General features: G+C 37.4%; 1 protein-coding gene across 1 annotated transcript in view; it reads right to left on the bottom strand.

Annotated features, from left to right (window-relative positions):
- Nucleotides 1-5108: 5108 nt before the first annotated feature.
- The window catches only part of fbxo16 (F-box protein 16), a 61342-nt gene continuing 50392 nt past the window's right edge, over nucleotides 5109-16058 (bottom strand). The window contains exons 9-10 of the mRNA XM_060821555.1: nucleotides 9505-9730; nucleotides 5109-5201 (exon numbers count right to left, since the gene is read on the bottom strand). Coding sequence (XP_060677538.1) covers nucleotides 5131-5201; nucleotides 9505-9730 — 297 coding nt within the window. The 3' untranslated portion in view covers nucleotides 5109-5130. The remainder of the gene's footprint in view (nucleotides 5202-9504; nucleotides 9731-16058) is intronic.

Below are 16058 nucleotides of genomic sequence, written 5' to 3'. Positions count from 1 at the left end.
GTTGCCTTTAATGTCTTTCCGATCAATCAAGGCTTCATTACTTTTACCGACACAATAAATCGCAAGAACAGCAGTCGGATTTAATGATGACCCATTACCTGCCTCAAGGCTCATAAAAATGACAGTATCTGCAACTAACTCCTCTTTGTCAGTAACGAGTTGTTTTTGAGGTTATTTTACCAATATTTTAAAATACATATGCGGAGAAGCCAAGGCACCCAGCGGGTTTGTAGGTTTTGTTGTCTTCATCCCATTCATTACTTTGCAAAGCCCTATGGCTCTTCCCCTTCCATAGTTTAACTTTCTTAACAAATCTAATTTAAATAAAATGAAGAACTGTAGATTTGAAACATAGAAATGGCTGGAGAAACTTTGCAGGTCTGCGGAAGAAGATGTTACCAGATCTGCTATGTTTCTCCAGCAATTTGTGTTTGTTCTTAATTTAAATAACAATGGTGTTATACAATTACAGTCTGTGATTTGCCCCCTTTACAACTTTACTGAGGTCATAAGGATTATGAGAAAGTATAAGAAATGAGAAGCTTGATCTTTCAACAGACCATATACATTTTCCATATTATGTACTTGATTTAATAACAATAACAATGATTTATATCTACATTGTAATTTAACAAAGGAAAATGTTTCCACTGCTTCACAGAGACACATATTTTAAAGAACAAACCTCTGAACCTCCCTATAAAGCTATTCAGTACATGTAAATCCTCTAATGAGATAAAACATGAGATTTCTCCCTGATCCACAATGGTGATCAAACTATATTCCATAATATTAACTCAACTGAACAGCTCTGATTAGTGACATTTCACAGGTGATCCTTCAATGATAATAGAACTAGTAGTGGCAACAGTTGGGTGCTAGAAAAGACTGAAAAGATCGGGTGTTAGTTACAATTTGTCGGAAATTGAAGTCTTTGTTCCTAAATTAGTATGCTGTAATTGCTTCCATTTATCTAGTATTGTAAATCTGAGCCATCTGCTCTCTTGAAACCTATAGTCAGTCTATCTGGTAAAGACATACTTTCTGCACTTTAACATCCTTAATTTAATTGCCTTCTAAACATACCTAAAACAGGACTAGTTCATTCCCACCACACACACACGCACATTACATAGTTCAGGCTGACTTCTCTTTTAATTGATATTTGTTGTATTTAGTTTAGCTTCTGCATGTGCTGTAACCAGTGCTATAATTTAGAAATCTGCTTTTTCTCCTTTCAGCTCTATAGCCAGATAACAGAAACCTGTATTTTCAGATTTGATTAAAATAGATTGTGTTTTTTTTTGCTTCAGCCAGCTTGCCTCCCTACAGTTCCATACCGTTGAGCATGACCAATAAAGAGAACCTAGTTTCATTGTCAAAACAGCAAAATGTTTGTAATGTTGTTTGTATATTTGACCACCAAATTGCAGCATTATAAACTGTACATAGGAATCTATGAATAAATAAGTTTATTCTTTATACTGTGTTGCAGGAAGACAATGGTTTATCCAGGTTTGTTCCTGTCCATTCATTTTTTTTCCTACACTTGCAGCCTTTTTTTTTGCCAGTTTCAATTCAGAATGAAAGCATGCTCCAAATCTACTGAGTCCTTTCTCTGTCAGAGCTGCTCAACAGCATCTCTCCATTTCTCTCTCCGTTTGTTGGCAAAGATTTCAAACCTCCCATATACATTCTGAATCTTTGGTCAACTTAGATGTTTTTCTATGACTATTATATCAGTTTATGCTATGGCTGAAGTAAGACACTTCAAGAGTATAACTAAGCACAAACTTTCACCAAAAAATAGAAGGGATAATAACAAACTTGATTAAGGTGAGTTCTAAAGAATGTATTTAAAGGAGCAAGACAGAGGGATTTAGAATTCTAGAGTTTGCAGCCTAGATGGCTGACGGCATGGCTACTGTTGATGGGGTGAAAAGAGTAAGAATTCAAAAGGACAGAATTGAAGGAACCAATTTTACAGGGAGATTCATGGCTAATGTTTTAATGGAGTTTTTATAGAAAGAGGATGGGGCAAGACCGTGGAGAAATCCTAATGTGAGGGTGAGAATTTTTAATTTGAAGTATTGATGGACTGTGAAGCAAAAAAATTTAGTGAACACCGTGGGATGAATGAATTAGCTTGTTGTGAGTAAGGATGTAGACAGCAGAAGTTTGGACAAATTAAAAGTTATGCAAAGTGTAAAATGGGAGGCAGGCCAGGAGAACTTTGGGAGAATACTTCATCATAATGAAATGATGAAATTCATCTTTGAAATATCTTTCTTTTTGGCTAATAAAGACATGCCTAGTTTCTTACTATTTACCATTTAAATAGTCCCAACAACTTAGCATTTACAATAAAGATGTCTCAATATCTCCTTTATTTACAGACTCTTGATCTTAGTACTTACAGTAAATCAGTCCTAATATCTCAGTATACAGAGTTTTAAAGATACTTTTCATATCTTGGTATTTGCATACATTCCCAATATTTGAGTTTCAGACAGTTTTTACGAGGGTCACTGAGGCTTGAGGAGAAAGTGAGGACTGGAGATCAGAGAGTAAATATGGTGCTGGAAAGACACAGCGGATCAGGCAGCATCTGAGGAGCACAGGAATCAACGTTTCAGGCAAAAGCCCTTCATCAGGTAGCCCTGCTGTGTCTTTCCAGCACTGCACTCTTGATCGTCACTGGGGTTTGAGTTGAAATCTTCTAAAGCATACATACCTGCATCCAATGCCTCTTGAAAAGTTAACAAACCTAGAAGGCCAGCATTAATGGATACAACACTTGTGTATTGTTTTCGTTTATATATAGTATACATACATTTTTCCATTGTTAAACATTTTCTTCTTTGATTATATTTTCAAGACACTCAAAAATCAAAAACTTAAATGATGTGTAAGATACCATTAAACAGTGATTACAAATCTTTCATTATACATTGTAGAATTACACTAAAATGGAGAACTTTCTGACAATTAATTGCTTTTAACGAAGTAAGTTTAAACATTTTTGACAAAGGTGAAGTTAGTTCAACATTTAAAAATAACAAACATGAATGGATTAAGAATATCAGCAGTGAGTGATTGTTACAATGTCAAAGGTGCTATCTATCATACGAAATTTTAAAAACAAGGCTTGGTTCCCCCTTCTGAGGTTGATGTAAAAAGATCCATTACACTATTTGAAGAGCAGGGGAATTTATCTTTGTTATTTTGACCAACATTTATTCCATAAGCAACACCACTAGGAAAACAAAGCAGACCATCTGATTGTTATCACATTCTTAAGAACATTGCTATGCACAAAATGGCTGCAGCATTTTCCATATTTTATCACTTCATGGACTATAATGTGCCTTAGGATGGCCTGAGCTTGTGAAAGGCTCTTTTATTCTCTGCTCATTAATCAGAAATACTCCTGAGACTATTATTGATTCAATATAACCTGGTACTCAATGACCAGCTCCTACAGTTCGATATTATTTGAGAATTGCTGTTTATTGAAAGGTTTCATTCAGATTCTCAGTAAACTTTAACTACTCACCTGTGTTTTCATAATTAACTGACACTTATGCATAGTTCATATTCGTTGGCTTTTTTTTCTCAGTGGTGGTATAATTGGGGAAAAGTTTCTCCTATTTTATTTTTATAATCATGCAACAAACTCCGCCTAATCTTTCAGTGGCCAATAACTGAAGAGCTTTAGTTAGCAGGAAAATGCTGGTACTTTATCAACTGCAGATAGCTAGTGACTCAAGCAATGATCAGTAATATTCTTCATGCGAGGCGCAGGGGAATAACATTGCTTGCAACTCTCTGGATGGCAGCCTGACCTGCTGAACATAAATAAATCTTAGAAGCAAATTGCTGCAGATGCCGGAATCTGTGATGAAAACAACAAATGCTGGAAATCACAGCAGGCCAGACAACATCCATGGAGAGAAAGCAAGTTAATCTTTCAAGTGTAGAGGATTGAAGTCTGATGAAGAGTCACCTAGACTTGAAACATTCGCTTGCTCTCTGTCCATGGATGCTCCCTGACCTGCTGTGATTTCCAGCATTTTAAATAAGTCTTAACAAGTTATGGTTGAGTTAAATTACTGGAGTGATCTTAAAAATGCAAATTAAAGTCCAGTCATGTTCTGTATGCATTTTAACACCATCTTGTTTTTGAAGAGTGAAGTGAAGTAACTATGAAGCTACTGGATTGCCAGCTGGTTCATTAATGTCCTTGAGGGAAGGAAATCTGCTATCCTTACCTGATTCAGCAATTCTGTAACTGCAGTTCCACAACAAAATGTTTGATTCTTAATTATCTTGTGACTTAGTAAAGTCCTTCAACTGCAATAAGTTGAGATGGGCAGTAAATGCAGCCTCCTCACAAGTGCTCACTTGCCAAAAACAAAACTTTTAAGAATTATTTTATTTGCAATGGGGTGGGAGAAGTAGGGATTTGAGGAGAGGTGTGTGTGTGTCTTTTTTTATATATATCACATCCATTATTTGTACTTCACTCTGGTCTATTAGCCATTATATCACCACATACCAGTCACAGGATAGAGCTAAGATAACATTTAACAGTCCAGCACAACTTATGGTTCTTTGGCTGTTGTGAAAAGGCATCGTTTCTTTGGATGAAAGGAAGTAATTGTAGACATAAGTATTGAAAATAAAATATGGTGGACATTTCATTCCTCTCAGTTTCCCCACCTAAGGATTTCAGGCCTCAGCTAACTTTGCGCAAAATCCCCTTTTGAGGCAATTGCATTAGGCTTCATTTTCCCCCTCTAGTCCCTAAATTTCTTTTTCATTTATACTCTATCCTAACACATCTGATGATATGCGAAGTTGAACATTAGATGAGACAAGAGAAGCAAGCAAATTTTATTTAATGTTTTAGAGACAAACAGAATCTTTCTTCTGATAATTGTTTCTCACTTTCACTAAAATGAAACCAGGAGTTTCAAAGTGCTGCAGTTCATGTTATGATCAAAGGAGGTGTTAACACATCAATCCAGTGGTTCTTTCAGTGTAGTTCATCTATTTCTCACCATTCTGTGTCAACTGGCTCAGTCCATTGATTGGTTTACTGTCTCTGCTCCAGCTGGTTTCTCCCTCTCATTCTTCTTCATCAGAGTCTCTCTTTGATGCTGGGATCTGCCATGGCTGACTCTCAAAGAGTGGGCAAGCTGGAGGAAAGAGCAGAGAACACAGCAAGACAGTTATCTGCTATTTTCCTGGGCTCATTATTCTTGTCCTCTTCAAAACTTAAAGTAGGTGACTGTATAAACCATTACCTTGTAACAAGAATACTATTATTGCCATACTAAAACTGATCTCATCAGAAAGGAAGCACATTTTCCCCAGTACAGGTACGCATGGTTCATGGCCTCAAACTCAGACCAAACTTAGGTATGCATGTCGAGAGTATGGTGCTGGAAAAGCATAGCTAGTCAGGCAGCATCCAAGGAGCAGGAGAATTGATGTTTCAATCATAAGCTCTTCATCAGGAATCAACTGTCTAGATACATATCTACATAGTTTTATATTGAACACGTGGTGAATAAGAACTCATTTCCAGCAGATTTTCAACAGATTCAGCACCTCCATTTAGTCCCAAGGCAATGCACAATACACACATTTCTACTAAAGACTCTCCGACTTTTGTGTCTAATCTAGACCACGAACTGCATTAATCCTGTGCATGGCACTACCACATCATTCATCATCTAATCTTCTTTGCAACACTGGTTTCAACAGATTATATAAATTATAAATGATCAAAAACTACTATTTCAGTAATTTAAACACTGATCAACTATCATATGACAATCTGATATGCATTTTGACAACATTGAGATCATGAATCACTTCACTATCAAACTAGTTACACTTGATATTGAATGAAGACAAAGTATATGGAACATTTGATACTTTGCAAATAAAAAGGAAACATAAAAACAGATAGAAGGTCATCGGTTGAGTCTCATTCGATAGTCAAGAGCACAAAATTATATTGCTTGAGGTGCTGTCTTTTGACATCGGTTGGATATAAAAATCTCTACTTCATTACTATAAGAATGGCAAGGGTGTACTCCCCGTGTCCTGGTCGTTATTTAACCCTCAATGAACATTAATAAAAACAGCTTGCCTGGCCATTTTTATTATTGCTGTTAGTGGAATGTTATTGTCCAAAATTTGACTGCTGCGTTTTCTTTGGGAATAACAGTGACTTGAAAAGTACTTAGTTGGATGTGGAGGACTTTGACATGTTCTGAGGATGTGGAAGGTACCATTTGTGGGAGCTAAAGGATGAATGAACTGACCAGAGCACGATGTTACAGAACACCAGTGAAGTGTATGTGTTTGTTGAGAAAGAAATACAGTAATACTGGAGAATAACATTATTAGGGGAATGACATTGTTCTCTGTAGTAACAACAGATTCCTGAAAGTTGTACTCTCTACTTTGTCCCAAAGTTTAGGACATTTCCCCTGGACTGAAGAAGAACTTGGAGCAGAAAGGGAAGGATCCAATTGCTGTAGATCATATATGTACAAAAAATACTCAGACAGGACTAGGAATGGATTCTGCTGACAGATTGGAAGCACAAGGGGTCAAAGGTAAAATCTTGCACCACTAACTCAGCAGTATGCAGAATGCATGCAGCATCTGTAATAGTATAGATAAGTTGATAGCATAAGTAGAAATAAATGAATATGACTGGATATCTAATACAAAGACGTGGTTGTTAGGTGACCAAGTCTGGAAACTCATTATTTCAAGGAGGTGGGGTAGCACAGTTAATAAAGGACATAATCAGTGCAGAGGTGAGTAGTGATGGAGGTGGAATAGATCGTGACATGGAATCAATTTCATGGAAATAAGGTAAAAAGTCACAGGTGGGAGTTGTCTATAGTTATCGTACTATGAGACAAATTATAAATCAGGAAATAATGAAGGCATGACACTTTTGTGGATGTTTTTAATTTACATATTGACTGGACAAATCAGATGGGCATAGGTAACATGAAAGACAAATTTGCACAGTGCATCAGGGATTATTCCTTAGAGCAGTATGTTGCAGAACCACTTGCCAACTGGTATTTTAGATCTAATCTTGTCTCATGAGGAATAATGAGAGATTTCTTAGTAAGCATCCTCAAATGGTTAGTGATCATTATATGTTAGAATTTCAATTTCAGTTTGAGGGAAGTCAACTCAGTTCTCAAACCAGTCTCCTCAGATTAAATAAGGGGATTATAGAGGTGTAAAAAAAGCAATGTCTAAAGCAGGCTGGAAAAGCTGGCAAAGGGAAGGGTAGGTAGATAAGCAGTAGCAGGCATTTAATCAGGTATTTCATAATGCTCAGTAAAATGTATTCAGATCTAAAGGAAGGATGTGATGTGAAGAATAAACCACCTTCAGTTAACATTGGCAGTTGAGGAAACTATCCAATCAAAAGCTATGACATACAAAGCAATGTAAACTAGTGGTAGGCCTGGGAATTGGGAATGCATAATAGAGGTACTAGTGAAGATGACTAAAACGTGAGATGAACGTAAACTGGCAAGAAATATAAAAACAAACAATAAGAGCTTCTATGTGTATAAAACGAAGTAGTTAAAATGAATGTGGAATTCTGGGAGGATGTGACTGGAGCACAGATAATGGGGAACAGGCAAATGACAGATACTTTAAACAAAATTGTGCATCAGTCTTTATGGTGAAGGACACGAAAAATATTCCAAAGATGAGCAAGGTGCTAATGGGAGGAAAGGTCTTATAACAATATCTATCATGAGGGACAAGGTATTTGACAAACTATTCGGGCTGAAGCCATACAAGCCACCAGGATCTGATGGCCAGCGTTCTAGAGTTGTAAAATAAGTAGCTATAGAGACAGTGGAGGCATTGGTTAAAATATTCCTGAACTCACTGAATTCTAGGAGAGCTCTAGCAGTCTGGAAAACTGCTTATGCGACATCCCTGTTCAATAAGGGAAGGAAGTTAAAAATCAGAAACTGTAGGCCAGTTAGCTTAACATCTGTTTTTGGAAAAACACTAGAGTTAGTTATTAAGAAGGAAATTTCAGGACATTTAGAAAAAAACTTAATGCAATCAGAGTCAAATTGGTTTTATGAAAAGGAAATTGTGTTTTACAAACTTGCCTGAGTTCTTTGAGGACATGAAAAGTAGCTTTGATGAAGGGGAATTTGCAGATGTAGGATGTTTTGGTTTCCAGAAGGCATTTGATACGTTGCTACGTAAAACGTTATAACACAAAATAGGAGCTCATAGGAGTCTGATAAATGTATTGACGTAGATTGAGGATTGGTTAACACATTGAAGAAAGAGAATTGGGATTGATGAGTCTATTTCAGGTTTGTTAAATGTAACGAGTAGGGTGCCACAAGGATCGGTCATAGGGCTTCAATTATTTACTATCTATATTACTGATTTGTTGGGAGGGGCAGAGTGTGATGTACAAAATAGTTTCTTACAGTACAAAACTATGTGGGGGTACATGTTGTGATGAGGACATAAGGTATCTTTAAGGCGATATAAACAGGTTGAGTAAGTGGGCAAAAACCTGGCAGATGGAGTTTAATTTGAGTAAAGTGTGAGGTCAAGCACTTTTGTAGGAAGAATTTAAAATTATCCATTATTTAATGGAGAGAAACTCCAAAGTAGGGATCTTGGTGTGAAAACCAAAGAAGTTAGCATGCAGATGCGGACAGGTAAATCATATTTTGGGCTTTATTGCTAGGTGTTGGGAGTTTCAAAATAGGTAAGTTTTGTTATAACTGTATAGGGTTTAACAAAGCTGCACCTGGAGTAATGCGCACAGTCCTGATTACCCTATTTAAGAAAGGATATACTGACCTTGGACCAATTCAGAAGAGATTCACTAAGTTGATTCCTGGAATGAAGGAGTTGACTTATTAAGAATGGCTAAATAGTTTCGAAGAATTTAGAATCTTATTTAAATATACTAGATTCTAAGGGGGATAACAAGATAGATCTTAAGGTGTTTCCTCTTATGGGAGAATCTCAATCAAGGGGACACAATTGCAGAATAAGGAGATACTTAAGATTTAAACATTTAAAACTAAGAAGCAAAGGAATTTCTTACTTCACAGCAGAGTAAATGTCTTAAATTTTCTATCCAGAGAAATGTGGAGGCTAGATCACTGAAAATATTTAAAGAGGAGATAGTCAAATTGTTGAAACAGTTGAGGGCTATGAGGAGCTGGTACGAAAGAGGAGTTGCGGCCTGAGGCAGATCACCCATGGTCTTTTAAAAATTTGGGGCTGACTTGAGAGGCTGAGTGACCTACAATTTCTTATGTTTTTATACAAATACAAGAGCTTTCTTTTCTTTCAATTATCATTGCTGATAAACTAGCTCTGGGTTGCATAACTTGCTATCACTAGCATTGGTCAAATGCAACTGAATAGGTCAATAATGCAATAATAATGGTTACTCACAAGGAACACTTCTCTGGGTCCGTAGTGACGCATTCTGCCCCTTCTCGCTCATTGTTTGTATGGCAGATCGAACTGGCGCAGGGCGAATCCCGGCATTCCAGTCAGAACTCTGAGTTTGTGCCTTGACTTCCTCCTTGGAACTAAAATCTCCCATCGCACTTTGACATGCCCAAAGAGGACGCACTTGACGTAACTGATTTGCATTGAAGTCAAGTGACATGGACATCTGAGCCAAGAAACAATTGGCAGTGTTTGAAAATAAATACAGAGGGTGGTTACAATAAATGAAACTCATGACAGGCAAGCGGCCTGCAGACATAATGGATAAGGTTGATAAGAAGGTGTTAAAGTGCTGAGTTGATCTGATCTGACTGGATCACTGTGGCATGGCACCCCTCAATTAGGATTGAGATTAAAGATTGAGCCCCTAAGTTAGATATACATGATCTAACATTTTTTTCAAAGGTTTTATTTTTTTCAAAAATTGTTTTCAAATAAATTTTACAGAGAAAGACAGAATTATTTTCCCTTGGTCAGTATCCTGACCAATATTGATCCTCAGCCAACATGACTAAAGCAGATTATGTGATGACTGTTCCACTGGTATTGGTTAAACCTTGCTGTGCACAAATTATCTGCTCTGGTTTTCAGCATTACAACAACAATTATACTTCATAAGTATCTCATGTTTTGTATGCGAAATGCTTTGGGACATCTTGAGGCTATGAAAGGAAACATAATTGGGAGTTCTTTCTCTCACCCTTTTCCCTTACACCACATTCATCTTCTTGCTATTAAACCTTTTTTTTCCCATAAACGGAAATAGTATAGGCACTTAGGCAACAATGAACATAATATATATACTTTAAAATGACGATGGAGAAGGACATACAACTGACAGGACCCAAATTACTAGATGGGGAAAGCTGATTTTGAGGTGCTGAGAATAGAACTGAGGAGAGTAAAATGGACAACCATGTTGGCAAACAATGTAAGACAACAGTGGGAAACATTTACAATGATGTCCAACAGAGTGCTAGAAAGATATATTTCACTAAAAAAAAAGAACAAATTAAACACAATCGGGAGACCATGGTTGAAAAAGACCTAATGGAACAACTGATAGTTTGGAAAGAACTATCCATTAAGAGAGCAGAACATAACTGAACATGATGAGATTGGGAGAGAAGTCAAAAACACAATAAGGAAGGCAAAGAGGAATTATAAAATTAAATTATCAAGCAGCATTGAACAAAATAAAACATTTTACTGGTACGTTACTAAAAAATGGAAGGCTGTGATGGGAATAACACGTACATTTTGTGGCAGCAACTACCTATATAAACCACCACTGCTGTGTGATTTTGGTAATTTGATTTTGTATCTAAAACACAACATGCATAGATTAGACCCAGCAGAAGTAAGACTGAACTTTATAGAATTGTTGGAGATGTGGGGTACCATTTTGGAGAGAAAGCAGAATTAACATTTCAAGTCCAGTGACTCTTCATCAGAATTGCTGGCAGTTAGGAAAAACTGAATGCTGAAAATGATCCCAAGATTCCAGTTATCTGCCACTTCAACACACCACTGTGTTCTCATGTCAATATGCTGATATGTTCTAGTAAGCATCAGTGCAATCGCGAAGAACAGCATCTTATTTTCCGCTTGGGGACCCTGCAGCCTCTAGGACTCAGCGTCAAGTTCAATAACTTTACAGCCTGATTCCATCCTTCCATGTTTTTCACCCACCCCCAAAACCCAGTCTTGTTATGACATGGGTTGCTTTCAGCATAGGCTACCCATTCTCTCCTACTCTCAGTTCTCGTGATCATTTATTCAGCTTCTCTTCTGTCCTGGTCAATTATCAATGTTGTTTGCCGATCATTTTCTTATCTCTCTCTCTCTCTTTCTGGGCTCCATCTCCACCTATCTGTTTTTATCTCACCCTAACCTCCTAACCTCATCTTCAGCAAAAATACTATCTTTTCCTCTCTGCTACCATTTCTGATGTAGAGTTACTGGACTCGAAAGGTTAGCTCTGCGTTCCATCCATAGTTGCTGCCAGACCTGCTGAATTTCACCAGCAATTTCTGTTTTGTTCCAAATCTCCAACACCCCCAGTTCTTTACCATTTTGGAGAGCTAAGGTAGCATTTGAATAGGCCCTGGCACACCACTGGGGCAGGTCAGGTGTACTTTAGGAGAGGTAAGGTGCCCATTGTGATTGCTAAAATTTGAATTGAATGCACATAAAAGTGCAAAGATACAAACTGTCAACAGATCTGTCAAAATTAATTGCCAAAGTGTCAAAAATAATTCTCAAAAATAACTGTCAGAAGTATCAAAAAGAACTGTCGGAGTATTCATGAAGTGTCAAAAGCAACTGTCAAGTCGTGAAGCATTTATAAATCACAGACTTTAAAATGTTTTTTAAAGCCGTCTGGAATATCAGAAAGATATTGCTTGCTGTTTCATTCAGTGTATCAAAGTTAGCCTGAAGGTTATCATTATTGGATTAATGTAACATGACTGATTTATCAACCCTCTATTCTGATAATGCTGTGTCTACTATTTCACAATTCAATTGACACAATAGGAGATCACTAGTGATCGTAATACTATTAATTGAAAATAGTAATGGAAAAGGATAGGTCTTCCATAAAAGTTAAAGTTCTTAATTGGAGTAACACAAATTTTAAGGGTATGAAACAAGAACTTTCAAAAATTGATTAGAATAGACCGTTGCAGATAAAGGGGTGCCTTCAAAAGTGTGATAACAAGAGTTTAGAGACATTATGTTCCTGTCAGAGTGAAAGGCTGATAAGATTGGGGAAGGTTCCAGTCAATAATAAAAAAAATCATATATTAGATATAGATAACTGGGATCAACTGAATCTCGTGAAGAGTATAAAGACTGTATAGACATTCTTAAGAAGGAAATCAGGAAGGCAAAGAGAGCATATGAGATAACTTTGGCGGAGAAGGTTAAAGACAATCCAAAAAATTCTCCAAATACATTAAGAGCAAGAGAGCAACTAGAGAAAGAGTAGGAATCTTTGAAGATCAACAAGGTCATCCTTGGGTTGAACATCAGGTGATGGGAGAGATTTTAAATGAATATTTTGCATCTATTTTTACTGTTGAGAAAGAAATGGAGTTTAGTGAAATAAATGTTGATTTTTTAAAACAGTTCACATTACAGAAGAGGAAATTCTGTAGGTCTTAGAAAACATAAAGGTAGACAAATCATGAGAACCTGACCAAGTGTATCCCAGGATGTTGTGGGAAGTTAAGGCCTCTAGCAGAATTTTCTATCTTCTGTTAACACAGGCAAGGGACTGGAGTGTGGCTAACATTATGCTATTGTTTACGAAAGGCTGTAAGGAGAAACCTGGAAACTATAAACCTGTGGGTCTGACATCGATAGTGGGTAAGTTGTTGGAAGTAATTCTGAAAGAAAACATTTACATGCATTTGGAGAGGCAAGGATTGATTAGGGATAGTCAGCATGGTTTTGTACAAGGGAAATCATCTCTCACAAACTTGGTTGAGTATTTTAATGAAGTAAACAAAATTTGATGAGGGCAGAGCAATAGACAATGTATACTTGGACTTCAGTAAAGCCTTTGACAAGGTTCTGTAGAATATACTAAGTAGTAAAGTTAGATCAACATGGGGTTCAGGGTGAGCTTGCCAATTGGATACAAAATTGACTTTACAGTAGGACACAGAGAGTAGTGGTAGTGGAGGATTGTTTTTCAAACTGGAAGCCTGTGACCAGTGGTGTTCCACAGGGACTGGAACTGTGTCCATTTTTGCTTGTCATTTATATAAATGATTTGGAGACATGTATAGTAAGTTTTCAAATGACACTATAGTGGACATTGAAGAAGGTTATCTAAGATTACAAAATCTTGATCAATCGGGTCAATGGTCGAAGAGTGGCAGATGGGGTTCAATTTGGATAAATGTGAGATATTGCATTTTGGTAATACAAACAAGGACATGAGTTATACAATTAATGGTAGGATCTTAGGTAGTGCTGTAGAACAGATAGACCCAGGAGTTCAGGTACATTATTCTTTGAAATTTGAATCACAGGTAGGCAGGGTGGTTAAGAAGATGTTTAGCACACTTGCCTTCAATGCTCAGATCTTTGAGTATAGGAGCTAGGATGTCATGTTGAGGTTGTACAGGATATTGGTGAGGCTTTTTTTTTGGATTACTGTATGCTGTTCTGGTCGCCCTGTTATAGCAAAGATATTATTAAACTGGAGAAGGTTCAGAAAAGATTTGCAAGGATGATGCTGGGAATGGAGGGATTGAGATATAAAAATAGATTGGAAAGGCTGGGACTTTTTTCACGAGAATGTAGTAGGTTAAGAGGTGACTTCATTGAGGTTTATAAAATCATGTGGGGTATAGATAAGGTGAATGAAAAGAATCTTTTCCCTAGGTGAGGGAATTCAAAACTAGGAGGCATATTTTTAAGGTGAGAGGAGAAAGATGTCAAATGGAAATTAAAAGGTAATTTTTTTTACACAGACAGTGATTACTCTGTGGAATGAACAGCCAAATAAAGTAGTAGTTGGAGATACAGTTACAACATTTAAAAGATATTTGGACAGGTTAATGAACAGGAAAGATTTGGAGGGATATGAGCCAAATGCAGGCAGGTATGACTAGTTTAGTTTGTGAACATAGTTGGCGCGGACTGTTTAGATCGAAGAGTCTGTTTCCATGCTGTATGACTCTAACCTGAAAGTATTTATGAATTCTTTGAAGTAAGATTATGAATTCCAATGCTTGTTTTTAATAAGGGATTAAGACACTTGTAAGGGATTACATAGTTGAATGCATGTAAATACAGTGAATGGGTTTTTCTAAGTAAGTTTATTTTTAAGTTAATTCTGAACCAACAAACTTTATTTTATCCCAGCATGAAACAGAATTCAGGTTTGTTTGTGATGGATACTGAGGGAGATGACATGGTAGTACAAGGACATACAATATTTGGTGGGGGGGCATGGGCTGGTATTGAGAGTAAGATGGGATATGGAAGCAGGGTAGGGGGATATAGGTGTGTGTGTGGTGACAGCTGCTTTATGATTCATTTTGTTTGTGTAAAAAAAACACTCCAACATTGTGCGAAAGCATTGAGGCAGGACTCCTGCCAAGGTTGCTTCTGCACTGGGAAGACCTTGCACTTATTATTATGGCATCATATGATCTCACTTCAGAGAACTTGGCCCCAGGAAAGGAAGACCACAATTTTTAGGCACTTTGTTACCAGATTGGGCTTGCCGAGCTGGCAAATGTTGCAATTGCTCCTGTGTCACGGGCAAAAATTTAGGCCTATATTTTAATTCTAGAAGGAGAGTAATGAAAAGTAGAAATGTTTTGCTAACCTGTATCAAACCTTGGTTAGACCACATCTATAGATTACTGCAGTAGGCTGCATATAGTCAGAAAGAAGAGATCACATCTGCAGTGAGACACAGCTCAAGTGAGTATATAGTTTGGGGACTTTGGATGCAGTGTGAAAATTCAGTACAGAGGGAAAAAGGTGCTTACTTTATTGGTTCACAGTTTGTAAGGTCTTTTAACAGGATAAATTGAAGTCCGTGAACTGAGGCTGGGCACTAAAGAAAGAGTGACATCACAGGATAACCACAAGGTTCATTGGTTGGTAAGAGCTGCTAATTCGACTATGTATTATAGGTTACTTTCAGAACAAAAGAAATAGAGGAAATTGTTACAAACAAAAAGGCTAGCAGGAAATTAAATAAAAATTGCCAATAAACTTAAATAAAATAGAGATGCAGGACCAAGCAATGTGTTGTACCTGTGTGATGTGGACGCTGGTAGAACTTTCCAGCATAGTGACGGGGAACCCAGCCCAGGGTTGATGAGGTGGAGTCCAAAGTTCAAACACTGCATCACAGAGAGAGAGAGAGAGAGAGAGAGAGAGAGATAGGAGGATGTGACTGCAAGCGAGGCAGGTACAGAGCCTCAGCACTTGGCACCATTGAGATATTTCCTCCCTGTGTAGATGAGAACGGAGGCTTTAGGGAGATGAGCAAACTAACCATGGCATTATTGTACAGGGAACAATTCTAGAATGGGGAAAAAAAGAGAAATGTAATTGTAATTGGGGATAGTACAGTCAGGGGAATAGACACTGTGGCCAGGAGCAACAGACCCAAAAGCTATGTTGTCTGCATGGTGTCTGCGGTCAGGATATCTCATCTGGACTGCAGAGGAACTTGGAGTGGAAGGGAAAATGTCTAGTTGTCATGGTCCACATAGATACAAATGATATAGGTAGAAATACAAAAACTGTCCTGCTGAAGCAATATGAGCAGCAAGGGGATAAGTTACAAAGCAGAAGCAAAAAGGTAATACTTTCTGGATTACTAGTTGAGCCATGAGCTAACTGGTACAAGATCAATGAGATTAAAGAGGTAAACATGTGGCACAAAGATTGGTGTGGGAACAAAGGGTTTGGATTCATGGGACATTGGCACCAGTACTGGGGGAAGAAGAAGCTGT

The sequence above is a fragment of the Hemiscyllium ocellatum genome, chromosome 3 (assembly GCF_020745735.1).
Source record: "Hemiscyllium ocellatum isolate sHemOce1 chromosome 3, sHemOce1.pat.X.cur, whole genome shotgun sequence".
Classification (NCBI taxonomy): domain Eukaryota; kingdom Metazoa; phylum Chordata; class Chondrichthyes; order Orectolobiformes; family Hemiscylliidae; genus Hemiscyllium; species Hemiscyllium ocellatum.
This window is presented reverse-complemented; position numbering and strand designations above follow the sequence as displayed.